The following is a 26,675-nucleotide window of genomic DNA, read 5'->3' as shown; positions in this document are numbered from 1 at the left end:
TGAAAAAAAGAAGACAAAGAAAATAGTTGAAATTCTTTGCTTCGAGGCCAAAAAGAATTTATAGACCGCCGGAGCGTTCATTGCGCTGGCGGGCCATCTCGTCGCGGAACGCATTGCGCCCGCCCGTGGTGCCCTGCTGCTGGAAGCTGTCGTGCACGGGCGAGGGCTCGAGGCTGTCGAGGCTGTCGCGGTGTCGGTCGCCGCCGCGCGCGGGCACGTCGCGATAGTCGGGGCCATCGTCGGGGAAGCCGTTGCCGAGCTGGATGTCGTGGTCGGCGTCGGTGGCGGCGGCGGCGGAGGAGGAGCCAAACATGCGGCGTCGGCGCTCGGCGCGTCCCGAGTAGCCGCGCGTGCTCTTGCGGGGCATGATGTCGCCGAGATGGATGCGGCGCGTCTTGCGGTTCCAGAGGCAGAGGCCGACGACGAGCAGGAGGATGGTGCCGAAGACGACGGGCAGGGCAATGGTGAGAGTCTGGCCGGCGACGCCGCGGTTGGGGGCCGTGGCGGGATACTTGAACTTGGCGACGGTGAGGGGGTAGGCGTCGGTGACGGTGTCGGGGTCGCCAATGGTGCTGTTGAGGCGGCTCTGCAGGGTCACGGTGATGTTGTTGGTGTCGTGGCCGTCGAGGAGGCTGTCGGTGACGGCGAAGGGGAAGTAGCCCTGCTTGGCAGGCACCTGGACGTGATCAAAGTCGGAGAGGAAGACCCATTCCTTGGTGGTGCGGTTCTGCTGCTTGACCTGGACGGTGAGGAAGTAAGACTGGTTGAGCTGGTTCGCGTAGTGTTTGGGATCCCACGTCACTATGAAAGCTGTTAGCAGGGCAAAGAACAAAAAAGAGCAAGGGATGTTGGTCATGACGCATCAGCGACGCACGGTAGTAGACGTTGCCGGGCTCGAGGGACGAGTTGATCCTGGGTCTGCAAAAGGGCTCGACGCTGCTGTCCTCTTTGGAGCAGAGGGAAAAGGCACCGGTGCCCTTGTTGTTGCTGGCCGTCGGGTTGGGAGGGTCGCCGGTGGTGGTGGTGGGCTCGCCGAGGGTGGTGAAGGAGAAGACGGAGCCGGTGAGGCTGGAGGGGGCGGCGTCCTTGAGGCTCGACTTGCCGTCGCCGTCGGTCGTCCACTGGGGCGTGTAGGTGGTGGCCGAGGGGTCCTCGTTGACGCTGACCCAGGGGTCCAGCTCGCCGGCGGGATCGCGACGATGCAGGACGGCCGCCGGGGTGATTTCCGGGGCGGCGACGGCGACGGCGGCGGCCGAGGCGGCGCCGCAGAGGGCGATGACGCCGACGAGAGCACAAGGGAGCATTGTCGAAATGGAGGGAGAGGCCCGAGGAGACGAAGGGGGAAATTGGATAGATGGAAAGAAGAGAAAAGATTGACGAGTGGATGAAGGGAGAAGGGCTTTTCTTGTTGATGATGCGCAATGGCACTTTGCTGATAATTTTTTATGGGGCGCTTTGGCGTGTCACTGCTCAGTGCTCAGGCAAGTAAAAGTAACAAGTAACCTTATAGGTGAGTTGGGCGTTTCTGTTTCCACTAGGTAAGGGTGAAACGAATTCCGATCCTGGATTGTTTTGCAAGGATGAAAAAGGGTCAAGAAGTGAGCTTGAAAAGAGAGTGAGAATCAAGGTTTGAGATTGAGGGAAATTGTTTCTTCTCCTCAGAAATTGAAATGACCAACAAAATAACTACTCAGTGCTTATTTACTCAGTACATTCAATCCCGCCCGTCCCGGCACGAGCGGCTTTTTTTTTTGCTGTTGACCCTTGAGCAGGTACTTTTCCCCCGGTCTTGGCCGCATCCACCTGCGCTTACTGGTACCTGACACGCAGAAAAAAAGGGGATAATATTATGGCCATTATTAGGCAGCTTATTATTCGCCCCAGCCGGGCTACGCTTTGTTTACTGGGTATGAGGGTACCGAGTATCGGTACGGAGTACTGATACGGATATCCGTACTTATTCGTGAATCGTTACCTTTAAAAAATCTAGGCAGGGGTCTCGTCCGCCCTGCCAGATTGGGGGACGCCGCCAAATGACGTCGGGGGCTTCATGAAACCCGGTGCTCCCGTAGCCTACCCGCGTGGCAGAATTGTACGCAGCATCTGGTGTTCTTGATGTGCGGCGCGATGAGTAATATGCGTGATATACAATTGCATCTTTTTACCATCGAGTTTTGTGCAGCTTCCTTTCCCGCAGCTATCTAGTCCGCGTGCTACGTTGGGCCAAACTCTCACGATATGGCCTCTACTGAGTAAAAGCTCGGTGAACGGTAGAAAGGGATGAAGCTCCCCGGTATATGGAGAATGATCAACGCTCGATATAGCTCTCTATTCGGCGCCTTTTTTTTGAGCAATTTCAAACTAGTCCTGCGCAGTGTCAAGCCCGACGCTCGTGCACACATCTCCATACACGGCGAGGCAGTGGTCGAGCCGGTCGCGCACCAGCCTGATCCTCGCCGGCATCTCCTCGCCCAGCGGGAGGAAAAACTCGCCCTCGTGGCCTCTGCCGGCGCCCTGGCCCATGGCCACCTCGTAAATGTGACGGACGGCCTTGTCCTTGTCCCCGCGCGCCGCAAACGGCCCGTCGCGCATGACGCCAATGGTCCTGTCCGCAACGCTGCCCCGGTAATCCTCCGGCAACGGTGCGCCGCCTGCGGCCGCGGCCGTTGGCATGTTGGTGTTGAACGAGCCGAGATGCACGGTGAGCGTGCGGATGTTGAACTCGGCCACCTCCTTGGCCAGCACCTTGACCATGGCTTGCTGGGAGTGTTAGCAACAGAGGCCTCCTGTTTTCGGGGGGCGGGGGCGGGGGAGAGGTGGTGTGGACGAGAAGAACAGGGGGGAAAGAAGAAGAAGAAGAAAAAATGTGAAATCCATCATCTACGCACCGTCCGTCGCCGCTTTGCCGGACGAGTATGTCCCCATGCTTTCTCGCCCCTCGAGGGCCGCTCCCGTGCTAATGTTGACGACGATGCCGAACCGCCGCCGGCGCATGTACGGCACGGCCGCGCGTATGAGCCGAAACGGCCCAAAGTACAGCACCTCCGCCTGCGCCCTGACCTCGTCCTCGGTGAAGGACTCGACGACGGCGTGCACCGACGCCGCCGCGCTGCTGACCAGCACGTCGATTGGCATGCCGTCCTCCTCCTCCAGCTTCCGCACGACGGCGCCGCTGTCCGGATCCGTCACGTCGAGCTTCACCCAGCGCCCGCGCCGCCCGCCGTCGCCGACGTCCCGCTCCACCTCGGCGACGAGCTCCGGCGTCCCCGCAGGGTTGCGCGAGGTGGCGATGACAAAGTGGCCCCGCGCCAGGGCGTACCGCGCCAGGGCGAGACCGAGACCGGAGGAGCAGCCCGTGATGAGCCACCGCAGGGGACGGGAGGGCGTCGTGAATGTCCCCGGGGACATGCCAGAGGTAGTCTGTGACATGGTTATGCAATCTTTGCGAGAGCGCCGCGGACGTAAATGTAAATAAACAGAGTAGATGCCCTGGAGTAAATTGGCTAACAAGTTTCTGCTCCAGGTTACATGACATCGTCGAGATGTCATGGACATTTATAGTGACGCTATATCCTAAGTCCGGGATATCCCCGCACTATTCAGACGGATGGTGGGGGGAACATACAAGCCAATTTCACATTATTATGTTACTCGCTGCCCTTCTTTCACATGCTCTATATGCCATGCAACGGTGAGTAACTCCGTCAGGCGAAAAAGACCATAACGCAAAGAGAGCAGCTCACCAGTGCCCACCTCCCCGGGATGACGTCGGCCCTGGCTCTCGCGAGCCGGCATGAAAGTCCCATCAATCGTTCTTTTGATCGTGATTGCTAATTGTACGTCTATCTTCTTCCACTAACCTGCATGGTTTGGTTCAACGGGCCTAGGTACGGTTTCAACTCCACGTCTGTTGGCGCCTTCACATACTTGATATCAAACGGCTCCCTCGTAACCTTTGTACACTCCGGCTTCGCCGCCGCGCTGCAGGCTCCACCCTCCCCTATCGCCGCCTTCTTCTCAAACAGATGATCCATCCAAGCTAGCCACTCGGGCTCACCGGCCGAGAGGCTCGGGCGGTGGCCCTGCGTCGGGAACAGCCGGAGGTGCACCTCGTTGCCCGCGGCGCACGCGCGCCTCCACGCCTCCTCCGTCGTCTGCCACCGCACCGCCGTGTCCTGCTGGCCCTGCATCACCAGGATCGGCGCCGGCGAGGCGTCCCCTTGCGCAGGTGCCGCCATGTCCTGCCAGCGGCGCAGCGTCGCGCGGTCCCGCAGCGCACCCGCGACCGAGGCGATCTGCGGCAGGCCGAGGTCGAGCGTCAGCCCGAGCACGCCCTCGAGGCAGAGCTGGGCGTCTTCGACCATGGCCACGCGCCGCCGCAGCGTCGGCGCCAGGATGCTCTCATTGTACGCCGGGATGACGCGCTTCACCGCCGCCGGAATGAGTGGCAGAAAGCCCACGCCGGCGCCTACGCCACCGCTGCTGCTGTTGCCGCCGCTAGCGAGGCCGTCAACGGCCGCTTCAAAGATTTGATCCACGGCAAAGGTGGCTGGCGCCACAGCCACAGTGCCCAGATACGCCGTATCGTTGCGTACGTATGTGCTCTCGGCGAGCTTCCACGCCGCGCCGCCGCCCTGCGAGTGCCCAAAACTCACCCACTCATCCGTGAGGCGCGATCCAAAGAGCTTGCGGGCCGCCACGACGGCGTAGTAGATGTCGCTCGCGTGAGCCGGCAGGTAGAGGTACTTGTGCGTCGTATAGCCGTTGCCGAGGCCCGCGTAGTCGGTCGCCACGACGGCGTAGCCGCGCCGCAGCGCCGGCTGCCAGGTGCCGTAGTCGTAGAGCTCGTCGCCGTTGGACGGCGCGCACCCGCGATAGATGCCGACCGTCCCGTGCGCAAACGCGGCGAGCCGGTACCGGGACGGCGCCTGGCCGTCTGGCGGGATGTGCGGCGTGAAGGGAAAGGCGATGAAGCCCGTCACGGGCACGACGGCGCCGTCGGCGTCGATCGACACGTACTGGATGCGGTACGCCGTTGCGCCGCCGTCAATGGCGAGCGCGTGCGGGTCGACGGCTGCGAGCTTGAGAACGTCGCCGGGCCGCGACGAGGCTTGGGAAAAGTTGGCGGCGGTGGCGTAGAAGGCGGCGTCAAAGTCCCGCCCGACGGCCGCCCGGTCGGCGGGAATGGTGAGAGCTAGGCGCGCCTGGCACACGGCGCCGCAGTCGTGCGCCTCGGCCGCGGCCTGGGAGACGTCAAAGTTGGCCACCTGCTCGGCGAGGGCGGCTGGCGGCGCGAGGCCGAGGAAGAGGGCGGCGAGCCGTGTAAGTCGACGCATCGTCGGGGTGCGTAGGCGGGGTTGACTTCACAACCAAGACTGCAAGATGACGAGCAGCTGGGCTGGTTTCTATGCGGAAGCGAAATGGAAGAAGCAAAAGAATCATGGGTAATTGAAAGACTTTCGCTAATTCTGGTGCTTTTGGTTAAATGTGGGCATTCGCTGCGTCATGAATATCGTCGTTCCGAACGATAATCACCAAGCCCCGCTGCTTCCAGTGTATCTCTCCCCGCGTCGTGCCTCAAGTATCGAGCTAATGTCCCAATTGCCCAATCACGCTCTGTTTGCCCATCGATGTAAGCCTCAGACCTCGGCATTTCGCCTTCCCACTTGTTCCTATCTCTTTTGTAATCATTACCTGATTGCATGGGACGAACTAGCCGTGCCCCATATCGCTTGGCGTTAACCCAGACGCTAATCAATAAACTCATCACCACACAACAGCCACTACAACTAATAGTGTCTGCTGTCCCCAGTTGCTTGGGTCGTGAGCCAGGCCACGGCCATGTCTCTTCCGTGTCCTGGGGCCTTGGGTGCGTCCCCCAGCCTTGGATGAAGTATAAAGTGTGGCTCAGATTGAATGCGCCGCATCAACGTTGAGGGCCCGCAGTGACTTGCACTGCAGATTCCAGTCAAAGCTATCAACCTCGGAACCGGACTCGATGAAGGTACTATCAAGGCTTTGCGACAATTCCTGGCCGGAAATCGGCCGCCGCACCTCGAGCGGCTCGGGCGGCTCGGGGACCGATGCGATCGTCTGACCAGACAACTCTGGTGGCTCCTCGCCCGCGTGGTCAATGGTGTATTCCTCTCCTCGCAATTTGTCGTCGTCGTCGGCGGCGTTGTCATCGCCAACCGGGGGGGCATCGAACCTCTGTAGGCGCTGTACTGGGAGCTTCCTAAAGAAGCGCTCTGCAAACTCCCTCCTCCGCCTCTCCTCCGGTGTCTCGCCCCAGCCCGCAGCCAGGCCGTGGCCGTGGGCCGGCATCCTACCATTCCCTCCCCACCACGTCCATTGCTGCTGCGGCTGCTGCTGAAGGAACGGCTGCAGCGAGGGGCACAATTGTAGTCGAGGGCATCTGCCCAGGATAAACTCCCGATTCTTGGGCGGCTGTACGGTGCCGCCACATAATGGCGGCTCATCCGGCCTGCGACTGAACCGCGGTCGCAGCTCAAAGTTGCCCTGATCAATGACGATGTACTGGTAGCGCGCCCAGAACCGGCTGCACTCCTCCCACATGAAGAAGCGCCGGGCGTCGCAGTAGGGGCAGGCAAAGTACACTGGTCTGCACATATGGGCGGAGCCCAGGGATGGATGCTTGGACCCTCGAAGCCAAACTTGGGGACGCAGGAACTTGCTCCTTGTCCTCGAGAGCTCAGACTCCGCTTGGTACGAGTTGTCGTCGGCGGCGTTGTCGCTCGTTTGCCACGTATCCGCCAATCGTCGTCGGACGCCCCGTCCCAGGATCCCGTCAGATAAAGAGACCGGGGGGGAGGAAATCACTGAGAAAAAGAATACTGGAAAATATGGCTCTGATAACTGAAATGCATCAAACAGTGGAAATATGTGCGGGGAGTAGTATATGAGGTGGCGGGAAAATGATGAAAGGGGATAGCAGTGCAAACACGACCAACCGACAAGTCCGTCACGGCTTGACAGCTGCCAATTGCTCGCCTCGTCTCGACACCTAATAGGTGAACACGGGCTGAGGGCCAGCGCTGTGCTCCGCCTAGAAGCTCGCCACTTTCGCGAGGGGGAATGCAAGCTCCCGGTTTTACCGCTTCATCGCATATCCCGTCGAAATTGGACAAGGGAACAGGCGCATTGAATGGTGCGGGCGTAGCCATCTCTCAGACCAGGGGTCGTACAGATCCAAAGCCAGCCCCCCGCGGCTTGGATTCCATTGGCAGTGACTTGTCTCAAATTAAACAGTCGCACAGGTAAAGGAGTGGCAGCAATTACGCCTCGACATCCTATCAACACCGTTGGCCAAGGTGGATGTTCAAACATGCTTCATTCAATAGTGTGTATGTACAACAGCGCCCGCATCGACAGGTGATATGGTCTAAACAGCAAACGCAAAAACACAGAAAACGCCTATCGTGTAGATGGACTTGGCACATTTATCCATCCTCCAACAACGACTTAATAGGAATCTGGTCCCTTAGGCCTTTTTGCCCTTCTTCGCCTTTTTCCTTGACGACTTGTCGCCAAACGTCTCCTCGTACACCTCACCGGCTGTCGTGCCTGCCTTGCGCTTCGCCTTACCCGACTTGACGCTCACAACACCGGTGCCTTTTCCATCCTTGGCCGCATTCTTCAGCTGCTTCTCGGCCTCCTCCCACGCGGGAGCATCGCCATCGATGGCGTACTGATCGAGAGGCAGCGAGTCAATCATCTCGCGTTGCTTCTTTCTTAGCTGCTGCAGAGCCTCATTGCCGCCCTCCTCCAGCTCGTCATCGAGCGAAGTGGTCAGCGGCGCATACTTGTCGCTTACTACTTCATCATCGTGTGCGCCGCTGGCATCGGCGCGACTGACGCCCACCTGCTGGACCTTGGGCAGCTCCGCGTCCACGGCTGCAGACACGAGGCTGGCAAAGTGCGTCGTCACCTTGCGCAAAATCTTGATGAACATAGCCATGAGCTGTGGCGCGGGCACGGTCAGGTCTTGCGAGGCCGCGTCAAAGTCTTTGCGCTGAAGACCCATGGCCATGACGATGCCCTTTTGGATACCCGTCAGGTTCACACCCTGCTTGAGCTTGCCGTTGAAGTAAAGGCTGGCAATCGTGGGAAGTAGATCAAGAATGACATGGTAGTCGAGCATGTTGTTGGCATATGACTCTAGGCGCTTCAGATCAAACGGCGACATGTAGCGGTCTAGCTCCTCCTTTGTTAAGGGCGCGACCTCCGTGCCATCGAGCTTGGCACCAGTAGAGGCAGCCTCGTCGATACTGAGGGCCATTTGGACGTTGAAGGTGCGGAATTGGTAGGAGAGGAGAGAAGTGAATCGTTTTTGGAAATCACGCGAGAACTCACCGAGCCAGCTCGAGTCGTCGCCAGTTTCGAGCGGCCGCAGCATGACACAGGTGTGCTCGCCAGTCAGATCATTGGCCGTTTGGCGCAGATACACGGGAGCGAAAGCAGACCGCTTCCAGAATTTCTGTAGCTCCTTGGTCAGGCCGTAGCTGACGCCGATGTAGTCCAGCTTACTAGGTCGCTTCTGTGCCAGGCTGGTAAATAGAGGTGGCATCTTGCTGGCGTCGCGCACGGCGATCTTGTCGTCGAGCAGCGACGTCTTTGAAAGCTCAGCATCAGTAGCTCTGCTGACACGGTCGTTCATGACTTGGTCCTCGTCTTCGGACAGATTGGTAAACTTGCCCTCGTAATAATTGATGAGAAGCTCCAGGGCCTTGGAGCCGTAACCCTGGGACATGTACTCGGGGTTGGTAGCAATTCGGACGACACGAGCGCCAGATAGTGTCGCAAAGTTCTCATCCTGGAATTGTTGGCTGACAAGCCAAGGTATAAGGTCGCCGTGGGGTCTTTGACCGCGGCTCAGACTGTTCAGCACACTTTCTCTGCTAATCTTACCCTCAAGCGCGACTTGAATCACACACAGAGGTTCTGGGAGCCTGCTGGTTTGATCGGAGCGGGGACCAGTCAGAACGAAGAGCTCGTGAGCAGGAGCATCGCTCATCAGCTGAAGGTCGTCGGGGGTGTTCTTGTAGTGACTGGCCACGTACAACGCAACCATTTGCTGGAGGAAGGCCTCAGATACATGGTGGAATGAGAATAGGGTATCACGGTTGATATTCCAGAGCTCACACTGGGAGGGATCAGGGGATCCGGCCTTGACCTTTGGCAGCTGGGCGTCGAGACACAGCAGCTTGTTCAGCCACTTCTCGACACTATCGCCCTGTGCATAACGAATAGGCTCAGAGAGTGTGATTTCACGCAGCTTACGGCCAGCTTGGAACTCTTCGCCTTTAGCCGCACGGCCGGTGGCGCGATCGGCAATCTCCGTTTCAGCGCCGCCCGCAGAGGCAGTACGCGACTGCTCACGCAGTTGCTTGATAAGCTTGAGCGACAGAGAACGACCAGTACCTTCGTAACCGTTGATAGTAGATGCCATGAAGACGAGGTAGGGGCCCATCAGCTTGCGGACCAGCGGTAGAGGGATAGCAGCAGCCTCATCGATAACGACCAATTCAGCTTGTCCGAGGACGTGAGCATCCTGTGGGCGAATATATTGGATCGTCTGGCGGTGCTGACGGTGAATATTGACACGAACAATGGCCTTGTTGAAGTCGGGGTTCGTGCTCTGGATAATCGAGTAATCGGCGTGGTCGGCGTAGCCTAGCGCGTCGAATCCCTTAAAGACAAACTCAAACAACGTCTTCAAGTTTTCTGGCGAGGGCGATGTGATGAAAATGTTGCTGTAGCCGTAGGCCACCGCGGCAGCGACCGCCACGCCGAGCGCGGCCGACTTGCCACGACCTCTGGCGGCAGTCAGCGCCACCGTGCTGCGCAGCGTCTTCTCAGCGATGGCGTCTGTGAAAGTGAGGAGGGCCTTGGCCTGATCGACAGTTCGGGCGAGATTGACGAGGGATCCGATGGGCTGGCGGTCCTGTGTATCGTCCTCGATGGTCTCGAGCTCGCGCTGCGCGGGTGTCTTGTTCTCGTCCCTGTCTGGCGGCGGGAGGGCCTTGACGTCTTTGCCGCCCGAGATGGGGAGCACGTTGAGTTCGTCGTCGATGACAAGGCACGAATCGCAGCCGCCAAGCGAGAGCAGGAAGCGCTCGTTGAAGCGGGCGACAACGTCGGCATGGGCTTCGGTGCGGTATCGCGAGTGCACGTCCATGGAGAGGTTGTACAGCTGGCGCAGCGAGTTCATGCCTTTGAGCAGCAGGATGACCAGACCGCCACCCTCGACCGTCTCGATGGTTCGTGCAAGAATGTTGGGTGTCACGGCCTCGAAGTCCTGCAGAATGCACATGCCGTAGGTGTTGCCGAGAATCTTGTCCGTCTCCTTGTAGTAGGTGTAGCGGATGTTGTGCAGCGAGATGAACAGCTCGAACGGATCTTCGTCGTTGACTTCGCGAATGCCTTTTTTGATTTCTTTCTTGATCTTGGCCTCGCGCTTCTTTCGGTGACTGCAATTGGCACACAGATTAGTCGGAATGAACGCCCGGCTGGCTCCAGAGCATCATGCGCGCGCTCCATACCTAGTAAAGTTCAACAGTTTATTCTTATACGCCCACAGGATCGATTTGTTTTGCTTGATGTCGACTCGTGACATGATGTAGTGCAGGCGTACAATCACATCTTTGCTGTGATCGCCGACAACGACAAAGAAGCTTCTCTTCTTTTCTTGTAGACCATTGCGAATCAAGGCGCCGATCCGGGGATCGCTGCGAGGGTTAGCTGAAGCTCCTGGAATTCACAAAAAAGTTGTTCTCGGCTTCTTTCGAAGAACATCCAAGTTACTCACACTTGTTTTCGAGCAGACATGTTGTGAGCTTTGTCAATTTCGTGGTTGAAATCGATCAAGATGACCCAGCAATGGCAGAAAAATTGGCTACCGAAACTGGCTGGGCCAGAATTTGGCGGCGGGCAAAATCCAAAATTTTGGCGGGCTGTTGGCTTTCTGCCAGGCGGTGTGTCGCAGCGGCTCGAAACTTTTATGGGGCATTTCACAACCGGTTCTGGTGTACTTCGTAGTAAGACCGTATCAATGTTGCCTTTCCAACAGTTGACAGTATTATTAAAAATGGTGACTCTTGTAATACACGACACATTTATATTGAGAGTTGCATATTACGTAAGTATGAGCTGTGATAATGATACCAGGGAACGGCCCATGTGTTTGGCGAACATCTATTCCTTCCTCTTGCAGCACTCACGCTAATCGTTATTTGGTGAACGTGTTTGCTTGTTGTTCTATACGTCATAAATGTTAAAGTGCAGGAGTGTTTTCAAGTTTGTCATTACGACTAGATCTGAGGCCCATTTACATAAATGAACGCCATCTTTGAAGCAAACATGCACCGCAGCGGACACACGACTGGTTTTAAATGGTTTCTATGTTGGCAAAGTGCTGCTGCAATGTCTATGATGTATCGTAGTGCGAAAAAGACAAGTCGAAAAACAGATCTTAGCAGTATGCCTGGTCTCAATACGGCCAAGACCGTAAGACCGCTAGACCAGGCAGGCCGCTTCGCAAACCAGTCCCGACCCGATGAAAATGTGCCAGCGTAGAGGAATCGACAAAGGGAAATTAGTTATAATATACACGCGCAGAAATACGCAACCTCTTGGTCGCCGTTACGTGCGGTCGAGCTTGCGTCGCAGGTTCCTCGTTCGCTTCATAAACTTCTTATACTTGTGCTTCTTCATGCGGAGCTTGCGCTGGCGCTTGACGCTGATGGCCTCCATGGTCTCACCGGCGGCGTGGTGCCCGCTGATGCGGCGGGCGCGAGACTCGTCGAAGCGCAGCTGGCGCTGAGCGAGGCGCTCAATGAAGCTGCGCGGCTGGTCCTCGTTGACGATACGCGGGCTGTGGGCGACGATGCGGATCTGGCCGTCAGGCTCGGTGGACTCTTCGATGGTGAACATGGCCTTATAGACGCGATGTTGGGGGTTCTCTTCGGCCGCCTCGGCGTCGGCCGCCATATTAGCGGTTTCACCTTCACCACCAGCTGTCTGTGCCTGGGGCAGAGGGGGCGGGCGGAATGGCAAAAAGTCACCCGACATCGTGTCGACCTGCAGGTAAACACTGGATTCGCTTCCGTCGGGGTTGCGAACCTCGAGGCGCTGCATGCCGTTTTGCATCTGCTCCTCCTGGCCGCCAATCGTCATTTGGGCCATGGGCCCCTCGAGCTGGTCGATGGTGTCGGACAGGGTGGACATGGTCTCGGAGATACGGCTGGCCTTGGAGCGGGCCGCAAAGATGGAAGCAAAGTGCTCCTCGGAAACGGTTCGCGGCATCGTCTGGGTGATGGAGATGGGGCGATGAAGGGAGAAGAAGCTTGAAAGGCCAAGTGCTAGCAAACTCATTGTCAGTATATAAAAGTTTCACACATGGAGAGGGGTTGCCAGGCTCGCAAAGTGGGATGGACTGGCTCCCCTTCCCGGGCAGCATACCTTCATGGGACATGTGGTGGGTAGCAGGGACGCTGGGGAGCTTCTTGAATGAGGCATCGCGGGCCGACGACTCCTTGCTCTTCCGTTTCCGCTTGTCGCCCGAGGCCTTGCCGTCGGGGCGCGACGAGGCCGGGACAGACTGACCGGCCGAGAACTCGCTGGAGCCGTTGTCGGAACGTGATGGTTTGGACGAGGAGAAGCGGCGCTGGTGACCGCGCATGACGACGGGGGCCGAGGCACAAGCAGCGGCGGCCCTAGGAGCCGCTGATGCTGCGAGGCCGGCAGCCGCCGGAGGCGTTGAGGCAACAACGCGACGTACCGAGGACGGCAACATGGCGATGGGGTGCGAGGAGCGAGGAGCGAATATGAGCGGCGGTCAGAGAGTCGAGGTGAGGATCTTGGGGGGTGGAAGAGGGGGAGAGGAAGAGATGGAACGAGGTCAGGCGGCTGCGTCAGGATGGATCCGGCTGGCGGCACGAGACGGGGTTGGCTCGGTGGTGCAGTCTTGCGTCGAAAACCTGGATAAATTCGATGGGAATCAGTCACCCCATCGGGTTGGCGGTCAAAAAGCCGGGTGAGGGGTTGGCCTGAGGCAGCGACCCGCTGTGGGCCAGATTACGGCCAACGTCAAAGGACTCGCTCAAACGAGGAAACAAACAGAGCACTAGCCAACGCCAACTGTCAGTATGTCATGATCGGATAACCCTCTAGGTCTCTTGCCTGGAGTGGTCACTTCTTCTTCTTCTCTTCTTCCGCGAGTTCCTATTTTTCCTTATTTTCCTCTTTCGAGACATTGGTTCTATGCACATGATTGCTAACGTGCCTCTGTTCTCTGACGGGATAATCGTCAACAGAAGCGCTGAACTGAACAGACTTTACTGCATTGATATGCAGCTAAAAGTACCGGATGAATTGTTGTCTCAAGTATTTTAGTAGTGACTCGTGCAAACTCGAAGTATTTGCTGTTCGGCCCATGCGTTGTGCCAAAATTCGCCACACAAATGTAGCAAGCTCGCCACGCGGCACGGAGAGCCTGAAGGAAACTACTGACAGCCTTACGTCGCACCCTTTGGCGTAGCAGCTCTTCATTGCTATTCATTATGGTCAACTCTAGCTATGTAGGACTCGGTGCGATTGTAGGTTTTAGGTGTTTCGAATGAACAATAGAAGCACAATATAGTCCAGCGTTTGGATCCAGACAACATGGGGGTATTCGCGAATTCGACACAAAGACATAAACAGCAGGGTATCATCAACAAAACAATCTTATCCCGAACAATGGTGGTTCCCCAGGCAGAAGCATGGCGCGGGCTGATCTCTTCGAGCAACATCACTCCAACAGAGCCGAAGTCTCGTCGACGGGAGTCAAAGCTTTCTTGCCAATCTTCTTGGGTCGAACTTCGACGGTCTCGGGCTCAATGCCATAACCAGGGATGGCACGATCATCGTCGTCTTCTGAGTGATACGACTGGGCGCCGTCTGTAAAGACGGGGGCGTAGGCGGATGAGCTCTTCTTTTGGAAGAATCGTGACCAGGGCATCGTCGGTCGCTCAGGCCAGAGGCTGTGACTGCAGTTGGGGCAGTCGGAATCAATGGCCCGCGAGGCAGCCCATTTTATGTGACCGTGGATAGCGAGGCCATCCCAGAGCGCGGCGAAAGCGAGGGCGACGTGTGAAATACTGTGATGTTAGCCGCCGACCATGTACACAGCCGCCACGGTCCTTGCACTTACAAGCTCAGCATGAGAGGGATTGTCGCGTAGGCGGCAAGCATGCTAAGCGCCGCCGAGTTGCTCGACGACCTCCAGGTGTAGACCAGGACAACCATAATGCCCGCTGCGATGGCGAGGTCGAACGCAAACACGAGAAACGGATGGGTGAGGGTCTCGCCCATCGAGTCGATCTCGTGGATGCCCTCCTCGACCGCGCCCTCGACGGAGCCCATGATGCCGGTGTCATCTTCCACGTCGGCGTCGCGGCGCGACTTGCTCCTGCGGCGGAGGAGCCATATTCCTGCGACGGTGGAGAGGGACTGGGGGATGAGGCCGGCGACGGGGACTGCATTCTTGGACATGAAGCCGTGGGCGAGGAGCATGGGGAGGGCAGGGATGAAGGCGACCCAGGTGAGCGTGCGGAAGAGCTTGCCATAGCGCGCCTCGAGCGACGCCCAGCTGTTGGTGACAGCCATGCCGGGGTAGATTGCGTGGCTGTGCCCGGGTATCGGTGTGTCTATTAATGTGCCAAGTTTCTATTGTTTGTAGAAGCGAATAAAGCTGATGGCGCACGTACGAAACATGACAGGCGATGAAGGGACTCTGGTGTAATGGAAGAGGCAAGACGGGGAAGGTTGAGGCGGCTCTTGCTCAACGTTGGTCGAAGCACTGTACGAGAAGTCACGAAATTCATGGGTAAGTAGCATACTGGCTGCCAGGTGTCTTTCAACCTAACGAGGTACCAGTAAGTAGTTGTTGCTAATAGTAGCTTCCCAGAGTCGAGTTGCCCCTGGGTCATGAGAACGGGTAAGTGCTTGGGCCACGCATGACCTCCCCTGGTCGTGACTGGTGTATTCACCCACGCACAGGGGGTGAGGTCCCTTGTTGGTGACAGGTACTACTTGCACGTACTTGTTTACTCAGTACTTACGGAGTACAGTACTGATACATTAAGTATCATCAGGGGCCAGACAGGGTAAAATGATTGAATTCTCCGGCAAGGATAGAATGCCTCCCGACAAGAAACAGGAAGCCATTCAGGAACAAGGTCCGTGTGCCTGTGTGCCTGGCGACCAAAAGCAATCTTGCTTTTTCGGGAGTCCATTTTAGGCAATCCTCTTACCACGCTGCCTGCGCGTGCTTGTTTTGGCCCTGAAAAAGAGAGATTTGGTGGGCGCGCGGGAAGGGCGGAGGAGGCGGAGTGCGGAGCTACGAGATCGGGAAGGGCGAGCCTGGCTGGCACCTGGTTCTGTACTTGACTTGGCCATGATCCGCAGTGACAATGAGCAGAGTCGAGGAAACTACAAGGGGTAAAAATGGCCAAAGAATATTTATGATAATGACAAAATTCTACTGAAGCTCATTTCCATTTTCCTGTTGAATTTCGTATCATTATTTGCGCAAACCAAAAAGCTCATCTTTGTTAGCGCTCTTTTGTTGGCCCGCAAGCTCATAATTTTTTTTTAATATGGGGAAAGAAAGCCCAAATGGCTGCCGCCTACCAGCAAGTAATAATAAGCCTGTCTGACAAGGAACATGTCGAAAAAGGGTCAAAAAAATCACTGGCACCAACTCACTCTCATCTACTGATTCTCCTTTCGCCTCTCATCATTCCTGCTTCATTGGCATTTCTTCATTCTTCTCTTCTTTCGTTTCTGGGCATTTTCCGTTACGCGACATAACACTATAACTAGTCTTTCTTCATTCCGCCTCTCACTGTGTCTTTCCTCACCTTTTTTTTAAAAAAAATCATCCATCTCATCCCTCCGCCGATATCGCCTCGATTTCCATTGCGCGACCAAAATTCCATCTTGATTCTCAAATTTCAAATTTCATTCGTCACATCTCACATAAAATCTCACACTCACCATGGTCGTCTCACTTCTCCGATGGTACGTCTTCTCAAAACTTGCTCCCCTCCCCCCTCCTTCCCGGTGCTGACGACGCGCAGGTACAATGGCCGCCTCGCCGCGCGCCCCCTTCTCACCCAGAGCATCACCACTGCTGTGCTCTTCGCCACCGGCGACATCACCGCCCAGCAGCTCGTCGACCAGCGTGGCCTCGAAAAGCATGACTTTGCCCGTACCGGCCGCATGGCCCTCTATGGAGGTGGTGAGTCTCTCTCTCTCTCTCTTCCCCCCCCTCTCACACACTGCGTCCCCCGTCCTGACGGCGTTTTGCCGCACAAACGGCCGTCGTCAGAAGGACGCAACATGGGCGAAAGAAAAAAAAAAGCAGGAAACAAGAAAGAAAAAGAAAAGGAAGGAAAAGAAATATCGCTAACGTCACACAGTCGTCTTTGGACCTGCCGCAACAACCTGGTTCAACTTCCTCGCTCGCCGCATCACATTCACCAACAAGCGCGTCGAGACCCTCGCCCGCGTCTTTGTCGACCAGTCCGTCTTTGCGCCCACCATGATTGGCGTCTTCCTCAGCAGCATGGCCACCATGGAGGGCAACTCGGCCAAGGAGCGCCTCGAAAAGACCTGGTGGCCCGCCCTCCGCACCAACTGGATGGTCTGGCCCTTTGTCCAGACCATCAACTTTGCCTTCCTCCCACTCCAATACCGTGTGCTCTTTGCCAATGTCATTTCCATCGGCTGGAACAGTTACCTCAGCTGGGTCAACAGCAAGTAAGAGGGAAAAATGCCAGAGCTTTGTTTTGTTTCTTTTTTAAAAAAAAAATTAACCTCCCTTTTCTTGTGATGTAATTTTGTTATTTCACTTTTTCAAGACTTTGGGTTGGGACATGGCATAAGCAGGAGGGGGGGTTAGGGTACGCAAGCAGCAATATCAATTGCTGTCAAGAACAAGAGGTGTGCCCCCAGGATGGTGCGCGCATCTGTACGCAGAATCAAACGATATAGACCATTGTAATAATAAAATCATATAGACTCGAAACATCACAGTCATTGCCCACAATGGTAGCAAGCTTCATGTTCATTAGGGCTACTTGGAGTACATCAAGAACATACATGTGTCAATGTGTGTTGCATTCGTACGTGGTAACTTGCATGCAAAACGCCACTCATTTTGTCACGTTTTCCCGTGCATGGCCATGCTCAGTCGACCTATTACCTACATAGTGCAATTAATTCTTCAAGTCTGAAGAAATGAAAACCTGTTCGTGTGCATCATAAAGCCGTCCCCCAACGTCCACCGCCTCTCAACACCACGGACGGCATCATTAAACTTCTGTCTCGATATCCGCCTTTTGCTTCACATCGTGTTCAAACACGCCCGACACCCCATCCTCCACCCTGCCGAGCTTGTTCTTGACCCATTTGGCCGTGCGCGGAATCTTCCACTGCATGATGCCACGGTGTTGGCGGTGCAGCGTCTTGGCCTTCTTCTTGTAGTCGCGCACCTGATCCAGCATGCTCTGCTTGTCCGAGATGCTCCCGTCCGGCACTGGCTCTTTGCCTGCGCTCACCTTGCGGCTGTGACGAAGATGATGCAGGCTTTTCGCGTCGTCCTTATCCGAGTCATTGTCGGCGCCGTCGTCGTCCGACGAGTCCGCAGCGTCGGCGTTGTTGTCCGCGTCCACGATGCCAACATTCTTCTCAAAGTCGTCCGTCTGAAGAATGTCGCGTGCCGTGTCGATAACCTCCACCACTTGCCGCAGGTGCTCGCTACCGTTGGCCCAGCTCGTGTGTGCGCTGCCCATGCCTGCCCACAGTGTCAAGCGCAGCTTCAGTGTGCCCATTCTTTCACCGCATGTCTCTAGGCAGTTAGACAAGGCCCGTTTGTAGTCGCCTTTCCAGATTGTGAGATCAACCTCCTGCTCCTCTTCGTCAGGAATATCCTTGAGCCACAGCACGCAAAACGCTGCAATGTGGTCACCCAAGAGACGTCGGCCATCCACAAAGGTAATGGCGAAGCAGCTGCTGTATCGTTGATGCAGCGCCAGAGCGACGTGCTTACTCGACTTTGTCGCCCAGACAGCGTGGCCGTCTTCCGTGGCAGATGGATACATCTTACCCATGCTAATGTTCGATTGCAGACGAAGCTTGCAACTGCGCAGCTCCTCCGGCACGCCGGTGCCAATAGCCTTGTGGCGAATGTCGAGAGTGCCGTATTGCCAGCCGAGTAGATTTCGAGGTGCCTGCAGCAAAACGCTGCGCCACACGAGAGAAATCCGGATACGGCCATTACCGATGCCGCCAGAAATGGGCCACCATCCCATGACCTGAGAACGTTGTTTCAAGACCTGAACAAGCGGGAGGTGAACGATTCCCAGCAGGGGGTCATCTTCATGCAGGCGCGCGTCGCGAACAGACACATAGACCTCGCAGTCGCGCCAATCCCGAATAAACCGTTCGCAACCTGCGTTGAAAAACGGTTTGCTGTTTTGGGGCTTCACGCGAGACTTGAACGTCTTGCGATGGTTGACAATGATGGTACAGTACGATGAGGGCAAGCCTTCACCAGTTTCCTCCTCATCGTCACTGGCACTACCAAATTTGGACTTGGTCTCTTTGCTGAGCTTCTTAATTTCGAGTCCAGTCAGGTTATGAATCTGAATGCTGAGCAGACCACTCGGGTACTCTTCTGGAGGTGGTGCTGAAATGATCATTTCGTCGTGCTCGTTCTTGAACTCGAGCACGCGCTTTCTTTCCATGTCTTCTTCATGGCGCTCCAATGTGGCGTCTTTGAGCATCGCCTCGCGCAGCTTGCGCTCGCAGGTGCGCTCAACCTTTTTCTTGAGCTGCTCCATGTTGCGGACGCGCGGATCTCGCGTCTGCAGCTGGAACTGGCTGTCGAGTATCTTGGTCTTGGAAAAGTAGCCGACACTCCATTCCAACTTGCCCGGCATATTGTCTCCAGACTTGAGAGCTCTGAAGCCGTCGGCGCGCTCAGACATTTTGCCGTTAGACTCTGGGTTCTCCATGATTTCTTTCAGGCTGACTTCGATGCGGCCCAGGTCGTCGTCGGCAGTGAAACGGTCAGAGTCCCAAAGCTGGACGCGAAGGCGCTCGTCAATGTTCAACTCCTCCGGTGTGACTAGAACAAAACAGGTCTCGTCCCAGCAAGGGGACATTTCCTTGAACATGATGCGCGTGCTCCAAATAACCTTGCCAAACTTTGCCCAGCCTACAGATACGTAAGGGTCGGAGCCGCCTTCTCTGAAAAAGGGGATGGCAGCGTCGCCCATCTTGAAGTCGTAGCCTCGCTTGATGGTGACCATTAAAACGCCTTTGGCCAAGGTGTTCTTTTTAAAGTCTTCGCCAACAAGGATCTTCTGCAAATCCATGGTCAAGCTCTTGGGCGCAACATACTGTGCCACAGCAGCGTCGACCGCCGCCTGCACAAAATTACTGATCAGCGGTACGTCCATGATGTTCAGCCCCCGCTGGACCAGAGGCACACAGCTCATGGCGACTTTTGGCTGACCCATCAACGTCACGGTACAGAGAGATATGAATGGCGGATCGGCAATCAGCTGGAGTCGGGCTCGAATGGTTCCGATAATGCCATGCAAGTTGACCCATACAGGAATCTTGATATTTCCTGGTAGATAAAATGCCACAAAGAGATGCAAGTCGTTGTTGCGATGCTTGGCCAATCTTGAGCTGGCGCGGGTCCTGTAAGCGAATGAGATTTCCAGGTTAACAAAGGACCCTTCTTCGTCATCCATGACGTGAGGGCCAAAGGGATTGCCCGCCGCCGCGTTCTTGCCTTGGTCTTTGCCATTTCCACCTCTTTCAGAACCATCCTTGGGCCGGAGTGTCTCGGAAGTGGCACCACTTGGCAGCCAACGAATTCCAAGAATTCGCAGCGGCTCGCTGCCTTGACCGATATCTTCGATGCTGACCATGCGAACAATTTTGGGAATAGACGCTTGCATGACGTCTTCGAGGATATCAGTGAAGCTGGCAAACAGATCCGGGTTGATAATGGGCCACAATGTACGCAGTACGGAGTTGAGCCACACGGTGCGTTCGTGGGTGCTCTCGTCTGCCTCCGTCTTCATCTTTTCGCGGTGCGCATGCCAGATCTCGTCTTCGAAAAGTTGTCTCGTTTGCCTGGAGCTAAAGTCTCGAACAAAGATGGCAAGATAAGCCATCAAGAAAAAGCCGCCATAAAACAAGAACCAGGGAATACTGCTGCCCTGCTTGGTCGAGGTCGGAAGCAGTTTGTATATCTCGTAGGAGGCGACCAGAATGATGGCGGCACCGAAAACGCCGATTGTCGCGCCTTGACGGCTGATGTGTTCAATCTCGTCCCGCAATCCCCCAAAGTCGGGAACAGGAAATTCCTTGTATAGCGCAGCCGGATCGGAAGGTTTCTTGGTGCCGGTGGACTCGTCGCGTGCCGAGGACGTGGATTTCCTCGGGCTAAGCGTGGCGGCATCGTTGAATGTCAGGTTTTCGAGAGCGTCGTCGTCGAAATCTTGAATGACAATCGTCTGGTGTGTGACAGGGTCCGTGACTTCGCGTTCGGCTCGCTGCCGTCGTTTTTCCTTGTTCTTGGCGCCTAATTCTTTGCGACGTTGGCGCGGATCGGTAAGGGCTGGGTCCGTCTGGGATGTGTCGATCATGGGAATCTCGGGGGCCCCCTCGTCTTCGTCTCGGCCGCGGCTGCGGCTACGGCTACGGCTGCGGGATCTGCTCTTGCGGGTGCCCTGCTCACTGCGTGCGCTCCGTGTGCTCAGAGCCGAAGAGGGTCGCAGGCCCGGTGACAGCGTTGAACGGCTGGGGCGCAGCTCGGGAAGGCCCTCGTCGGCGGGCGCTGCCTCGTCATGCTGCATGGCTACTTGCTGCCGCAGGGCCAGTTCCTCGCGGTATTTGGAGATGGTTGGAACTGGTCTGTGGCCGCTATATGGTTCTTGATAGCGGCGCACATCATCAGCCGAAATGCTGCCGGACATGTTGCGCGGTCAAAGTTATGGGGGCGCCGTGGGCTCGTGGAGAAGCTTCAGGGAGCTCATGGGCCAGAGCGCGAGCGTTGAGAGCTAGACCTAGGCACCAAAACCACAACTTGCCGGTGGTTTTGGGGGAGAATGAAGCAGCAATCAGGATCTTGAAGCTTTGGTACATGCTCAATCTGCCGTTGGAAGAAAATTTGGCTGCGCAGCCAATATGCACGGTGCCTATTGGTACGTCATTAAGCTGGCGTAGCTTGGCACAGCCACACCGGGCAGCAAAAAGGCCAAAATGTCTTGGGGAAATCTTGTGCGCTCATCTTGTGAGGGATATGAATATCAATCTCTACAGTTTATTTAGACCAAGTCTTCAGCCTTTCATGCTTGCCCAGTCTTTGGCCTTTTTCCCTGTTTTCCACATCCATTCGAGTCCCAGACTATGGCAGTTCCATCATCGGCGTCGGCCAATATCCTCCGGATCGGCGGGGTCGTGACGGGTCAGCCCTTTCTTTGCCGACAGCCCAGCCACCTGGCCAACGTTGCTTTTCTTAGTAATCCTGGCCTACTGATATCTGCGCACTTTGTTGTCAAGTGCCGGCGCCATACCATCCTAGGTGATGATCTATCGCGCACTGGCACATACATACATAGCTGGACCCCAATGGCAGTCATCCTGCAGCAACTCGTCACGACTGTACTGATGGCAGCGTGTGATATGGCTGGACAAGTCCAAGTGCGTCACTCACGGCCATTCCAAACTGGTAGTACCACACGGCTATAATGCTTGCGCCGGCACTCGTCATAAGGCTACGAAACGTGTGTTTGCCTATTTCTCCGAGGGTTGTACATTAGAAAAAGAGGGGTTCCTGCAGTTTTTCTTCCAACGGCGGGTTCAATTGATGCGCCCGTGGGCCGTCATGTATGGGTGAACTCCTTTGTGCGCTTCACTGGTGAGCAAGCGTTCGGATGGCCAGAATTGGACTGTGTCACGGGCCCGCGACAGCGTCGTGCTCCAGTCTGAAGATTTGATTGCGCATTCGGACTCGGCACGTAGCCGTTTACTCTGGCTTCCGTCGTTGGTGACTCGTCACTCCACGCCTATTTCTGTTGGAGAATCACTGCTGGCCGATGCCTTTTGCTTTAAGCGCCCAGCGGCCGCCACACACCTCTTGGCCAGAAGCCACGTGAATTGTGTGTGAATTACATCAGTACCCGGAAGCGCACTTGTCTGACAACTGGATGGGGTTTGTTGCACCACGAAAGGCTGCGCCTCTATTCTTTGGACGATCTGGCGCTAGATATATTGCATCCGCTTTCAGACGGTGAGGGCAAACCGAAGAACGGATGATCAGACGTAGCAAGCGTGCATGAGATGGATTCTGTGCAGGAGCATGTTCGCTGCCCGTCTCCGATACGACTGAAACAGGCTCCGTCGAGCCATGGGCCACCAGTCGGGGTCCGGCTAGGTACTTGATTGCTTGGTCAAGAGAATAGCCAAGTACACGGATACAGAGTCCAAGATTGGTATTTACGAGGGTCAAATGGAAAAGAGGCTGGCTGGCTGTGCACTAGTCAAGAATGGAGTTGGTGAATAGCTTGGCTTGTTGTCAATAATAACCCAGCACACGGGCAGTTCTGCCAGCTATAGTAACTACTCACCGCCCTAACAGCTGCAAGTTGACGGTTGCCTGCCCTTGCTTGCAAACGCTTGACTTTGTAAGCAGACATTTCCATTGATGGCATCACTTTTTCACCGTCAGTTCTTTTCCATCATCATCATCATCGGCATCGTCATCGTCACCATCTGTCGTATCCCCAAAATTGAAGGTCTCCTTTGTGATTCCACCCTCTGCCGAACCCACACACCCCATCCTCGACCCAAGACACTAGCTCCGTCACACTGCAGCCTCAGCCGTCGCTCGTTGGCCACGTTCAAACTTCTAAGCGCCGGGCCCGCTCTGTGCCAAATTTATGCAGCCACTGAGAGCTCGAGCAGTCTCGATTGTCTCCCCATCTGCGGTGCCTCTGTGGCCAATTTCCTGCCCCAGGATGCCACTAGGCTTCTGGCCCGGTGAGCGGCGGGGATTGTCCCTCGTCCCACTGCCGTGGGAGTTCGTCAACTGAATAGTACACGTCGGCGCCCAGTCGCACGACTTGTTCTCGAGTTTCTTTTCTTCCTTGCAAAATAGAACATTCCTCGCTCACGCGCCGCTCGCTGGCTACAGCTCACCACTCGAATCTCCCCAAAATCCCGACTTTCTGCGGCTTCATCTCTGCATAGCGGTTTGCTGCCATCTCAAAACAGCCTAAGCACCTTCGAAACGCCCGCGTCCACCACCTCCAACTGCTTCTCTCACATCCAACGTCGCATATTTGCGGCTCCTCTCGTCGCAACTTCTGTGATCCGGTTCCCTGGGTTCTTTTCGCCTTCCGCCAATTTTATTTCCTGAGACGAATATTCTGGCTCGCCACTGTTCCCCGGTCCCACCCCCTGCACGCCTTGCAGAGCACCGTCACTGACAGGTGAAGCCAGCCGGTGCCGAAGCCTTGGTTTCAAAAGTCTTGGAAGTTTACTTATCCGAACGAATTGAAGCAGTGGTCCTGCACCAGCAAGACCGGATCGGGTTTCTCTTTACTCTGCGACACGTCCAGGGTCTTGCCCCGTCTTTGAACCAGGTTTCCTCTGCTTCTGCCCCAGCATTTATCACCTTAATTCAGCCCATATCGCTTTGCTTCTGCTCGTCCCATTTCTCACCTTTTCCGACTCATCTTTCGGTTTGGGGTCCATCGGTGCCTGTTCTTTCTTTCTCCTGCTGGCTCAGATTGATTCTTTCTTTTCACATTACATCTAATTCTGCATTTCGTTTCCATTTTCTTTCTGTGTGAGCCTCTGAGCGACAGCATCTTCATTCTTTTACATTACGACTCGAGTTTATACGTCACCAGTCGACACTTTTGGATAATTCGTCGCCTCAACTACTTGTCGCCGGTCGACACATAATAGCCTCATATCCTTATGCTCAACTAAGTCTCTTTTTGAACATGGCTGGACAATTAGGTTACCGTGAGCTCGTTCTGAAGCAGTTCACTGCCAGAAAACTCATATTTCATTTTCTTTTCTGGACATTTCACTGGGGTATCTTTGCCTATGGCTGGTAGGTCACAATGTCTTATACAGTCAGAACTTTTTGCTTACACAGACTAGGTGGAAGCAGGCCGCAGATGACCGACTCGCTGGTCTCAACACTCTCAAGTTCTCGGTTTGGATTTCTCGTGGTGCTGGTCTAGTCTTGAGTGTCGATGGAATGCTCATCCTTCTTCCGGTTTGCCGCACAATTATGCGATGGGTTCGTCCGAAAATCCGATTTCTGCCACTTGACGAGAACATTTGGCTGCACCGACAACTTGCCTATGCCCTTCTGATCTTCAGCATTGCTCACACTGGTGCTCACTACGTCAACTTCTACAACGTCGAGAAAACCCAGATTCGTCCTGTATCCGCCCTTCAGATTCATTACGGCCAGCCTGGTGGAATAACTGGCCACATCATGCTGCTTTGTATGATGCTCATGTACACCACTGCCCACGCCCGCATCCGTCAACAATCCTTTGAAACGTTTTGGTACACGCACCATCTTTTCATTCCTTTCTTTTTGGCTCTGTACACTCATACCACTGGCTGCTTTGTGCGTGACTCTGTCGATGCCTTTTCGCCTTTCGCCGGTGAGCAATACTGGACACACTGCATCGGTTATCTGGGCTGGCGCTGGGAGCTTTGGACTGGTGGTTTCTATCTTATGGAGCGCCTTTACCGTGAGGTCCGCGCACGTCGTGAGACCAAGATCACCCGAGTCGTTCGTCACCCATACGACGTTGTCGAGATTCAGTTCAGCAAGCCTTCATTCCGATACAAGGCCGGTCAATGGCTTTTCCTTCAGATCCCTTCGATCTCCAAGTATCAGTGGCATCCTTTTACCATCACCTCGTGCCCGTTCGACCCGTACGTGTCTATCCACGTCCGCCAAGTCGGTGACTTTACCCAGGCTCTCGGTGATGCCCTCGGTGCCGGTAATGCCCAGGCGAAGCTCTACGACGGCGTGGACCCTATGGGCATGTACGAAGTGGCCCTACAGAATGGCCAGCAGATGCCTGCTCTCCGCATTGACGGCCCGTATGGAGCCCCCGCCGAGGACGTTTTCGAGAATGAAATCGCTGTCCTCATTGGTACTGGTATCGGTGTCACGCCGTGGGCGTCGATCCTGAAGAATATCTGGCATCTGCGCAACTCTCCCAACCCTCCCACGCGTCTTCGCCGTGTCGAGTTCATCTGGGTCTGCAAAGACACGGGCTCGTTTGAGTGGTTCCAGACCTTGCTGTCCTCGCTCGAGGAGCAGTCCAACGAGGCTGCCCGCTTGCCCGGTAGCAACGGTGTCGAGTTCCTCAAGATCCATACCTACCTGACGCAAAAGCTCGACATGGACACGACGCAAAACATTGTTCTCAACAGCGTCGGCGCCAACGCCGATCCGCTCACGGAGCTCAAGGCCCGCACACAGTTTGGCCGTCCCGATTTCCGCCGCCTCTTCACTACGATGCGCGACGGTATCCTCGACCGCTCCTACATGAACGGCCTGGAGGGAAGCATGCGCACCACCGTCGGTGTATACTTTTGCGGTCCGTCTGCAGCTGGTATGTTTACTCCGTTACCGGAACAATATGTTTTTTTTACTAATTACCCCCTTTCTAGCTCGTGACATTAAGACTGCTTGCAAGAGCGCAACGGCCCGCGAGGTCCAGTTCCGCTTCTGGAAGGAACACTTTTAAGCACAGGAGCTTGTATTTGGCAGAGATGGGAGTCTTGGGTCTTTTTTTTGGTATTCTCTCTCGATTATTATGTTTTAGAGGGAGCCGGGTTGTGTTGGGTTTATGGTTTTTTTACGTTGTACGCATTTTTCGACCTGGGAGGTTGGATTTTATTTTATTCTTTGACGGTAAAAAAAAACGAAATGGCAATTACATCTTTTCCTCCTTCTTCTTCTTCTCGTTTTCGCTTCGTCTTGACACGTTTACTTTTATGCAGGACATGAGTCGAGTAGCATATTCAAACGTGTTTCTTGAATAGTAAAGCATTATGTAAAATTCCGTTGCTGTCCCGCATGGCATGTTTGTCATGTACATAAACAAAGGACCTTTTGTCCCCTGCCCCTGTAAACCAATTTTCCTTTCTTTTCCGTTTTAGCCGTGTATATATATACGTATCTCAAGTCCCGGTCCTCTCCTCCCAAATCTAGCATGATGCCCCGATGATAATGACGAAAAAGTAATGGTAAGCAAGACCATGGAAAAAGAGTTGAGAAAAAACTTTCCCCCGTCTCTCAAACGAAAGGAATCCAGAGTAGGCTTCTCCGTCGTGCACGTGAGTGGTTGCCTCAAAAGAAGAAGAAAAGGTCTTGAAACAGTGTCTGTATCAGAATGTCACTTTCCCTCCAAGGAAAAAAAAAGGAGAAGAAGCCACATGACTAGGGAAGAAATAAAGAAACAATGCCAAGAGACAAGAAGATGGTGGATCCTGGCAATAATCCAGACAGCATTAAGCCTCAATTATAAATAAATAAAAAT

General features: G+C 55.3%; 10 protein-coding genes across 10 annotated transcripts; 2 read left to right on the top strand and 8 right to left on the bottom strand.

Annotated features, from left to right (window-relative positions):
- Positions 1-58: 58 nt before the first annotated feature.
- V2A60_007784 (DUF4448 domain-containing protein) lies at positions 59-1,304 on the bottom strand (the record flags this gene model as incomplete). The annotated part of the gene is made up of 2 exons (XM_083259066.1): positions 59-801; positions 875-1,304. The coding sequence occupies 2 exons, from the start codon at positions 1,302-1,304 to the stop codon at positions 59-61; spliced, it is 1,173 nt and encodes a 390-aa protein (XP_083115192.1).
- Positions 1,305-2,361: 1,057 nt separating this feature from the next.
- On the bottom strand, positions 2,362-3,429 carry V2A60_007783 (uncharacterized protein; the record flags this gene model as incomplete). The annotated part of the gene is made up of 2 exons (XM_083259065.1): positions 2,362-2,756; positions 2,889-3,429. The coding sequence occupies 2 exons, from the start codon at positions 3,427-3,429 to the stop codon at positions 2,362-2,364; spliced, it is 936 nt and encodes a 311-aa protein (XP_083115191.1).
- A 413-nt stretch (positions 3,430-3,842) lies between these two features.
- V2A60_007782 (alpha/beta hydrolase family protein) lies at positions 3,843-5,336 on the bottom strand (the record flags this gene model as incomplete). Its single annotated transcript, XM_083259064.1, has 1 exon — positions 3,843-5,336. One exon carries the CDS (start codon positions 5,334-5,336, stop codon positions 3,843-3,845), a length of 1,494 nt encoding a protein of 497 aa, XP_083115190.1.
- A 571-nt stretch (positions 5,337-5,907) lies between these two features.
- V2A60_007781 (uncharacterized protein) lies at positions 5,908-6,630 on the bottom strand (the record flags this gene model as incomplete). The annotated part of the gene is made up of 1 exon (XM_083259063.1): positions 5,908-6,630. The coding sequence occupies one exon, from the start codon at positions 6,628-6,630 to the stop codon at positions 5,908-5,910; it is 723 nt and encodes a 240-aa protein (XP_083115189.1).
- Positions 6,631-7,501: 871 nt separating this feature from the next.
- On the bottom strand, positions 7,502-10,848 carry V2A60_007780 (ribosome biosynthesis protein KRE33; the record flags this gene model as incomplete). Its single annotated transcript, XM_083259062.1, has 3 exons — positions 7,502-10,490; positions 10,563-10,748; positions 10,829-10,848. 3 exons carry the CDS (start codon positions 10,846-10,848, stop codon positions 7,502-7,504), a joined length of 3,195 nt encoding a protein of 1,064 aa, XP_083115188.1.
- Positions 10,849-11,661: 813 nt separating this feature from the next.
- On the bottom strand, positions 11,662-12,814 carry V2A60_007779 (mitochondrial 37S ribosomal protein mS38; the record flags this gene model as incomplete). The annotated part of the gene is made up of 2 exons (XM_083259061.1): positions 11,662-12,380; positions 12,481-12,814. The coding sequence occupies 2 exons, from the start codon at positions 12,812-12,814 to the stop codon at positions 11,662-11,664; spliced, it is 1,053 nt and encodes a 350-aa protein (XP_083115187.1).
- Positions 12,815-13,810: 996 nt separating this feature from the next.
- V2A60_007778 (uncharacterized protein) lies at positions 13,811-14,667 on the bottom strand (the record flags this gene model as incomplete). Its single annotated transcript, XM_083259060.1, has 2 exons — positions 13,811-14,159; positions 14,213-14,667. The coding sequence occupies 2 exons, from the start codon at positions 14,665-14,667 to the stop codon at positions 13,811-13,813; spliced, it is 804 nt and encodes a 267-aa protein (XP_083115186.1).
- Positions 14,668-16,060: 1,393 nt separating this feature from the next.
- V2A60_007777 (Mpv17/PMP22 family protein) lies at positions 16,061-16,828 on the top strand (the record flags this gene model as incomplete). The annotated part of the gene is made up of 3 exons (XM_083259059.1): positions 16,061-16,083; positions 16,143-16,303; positions 16,485-16,828. The coding sequence occupies 3 exons, from the start codon at positions 16,061-16,063 to the stop codon at positions 16,826-16,828; spliced, it is 528 nt and encodes a 175-aa protein (XP_083115185.1).
- A 550-nt stretch (positions 16,829-17,378) lies between these two features.
- Positions 17,379-21,062, bottom strand: V2A60_007776 (SMP domain-containing protein; the record flags this gene model as incomplete). Its single annotated transcript, XM_083259058.1, has 1 exon — positions 17,379-21,062. One exon carries the CDS (start codon positions 21,060-21,062, stop codon positions 17,379-17,381), a length of 3,684 nt encoding a protein of 1,227 aa, XP_083115184.1.
- Positions 21,063-24,098: 3,036 nt separating this feature from the next.
- On the top strand, positions 24,099-25,880 carry V2A60_007775 (ferric reductase NAD binding domain-containing protein; the record flags this gene model as incomplete). The annotated part of the gene is made up of 3 exons (XM_083259057.1): positions 24,099-24,211; positions 24,262-25,745; positions 25,804-25,880. 3 exons carry the CDS (start codon positions 24,099-24,101, stop codon positions 25,878-25,880), a joined length of 1,674 nt encoding a protein of 557 aa, XP_083115183.1.
- Between the last annotated feature and the right edge of the window lie 795 nt (positions 25,881-26,675).

The sequence above is a fragment of the Cordyceps javanica genome, chromosome 5, assembly GCF_051103115.1.
Source record: "Cordyceps javanica chromosome 5, complete sequence".
NCBI classification, from domain to species: domain Eukaryota; kingdom Fungi; phylum Ascomycota; class Sordariomycetes; order Hypocreales; family Cordycipitaceae; genus Cordyceps; species Cordyceps javanica.
Note: the sequence above shows the minus strand (reverse complement) of the source record. Positions and strands in the feature narration are given on the sequence as shown.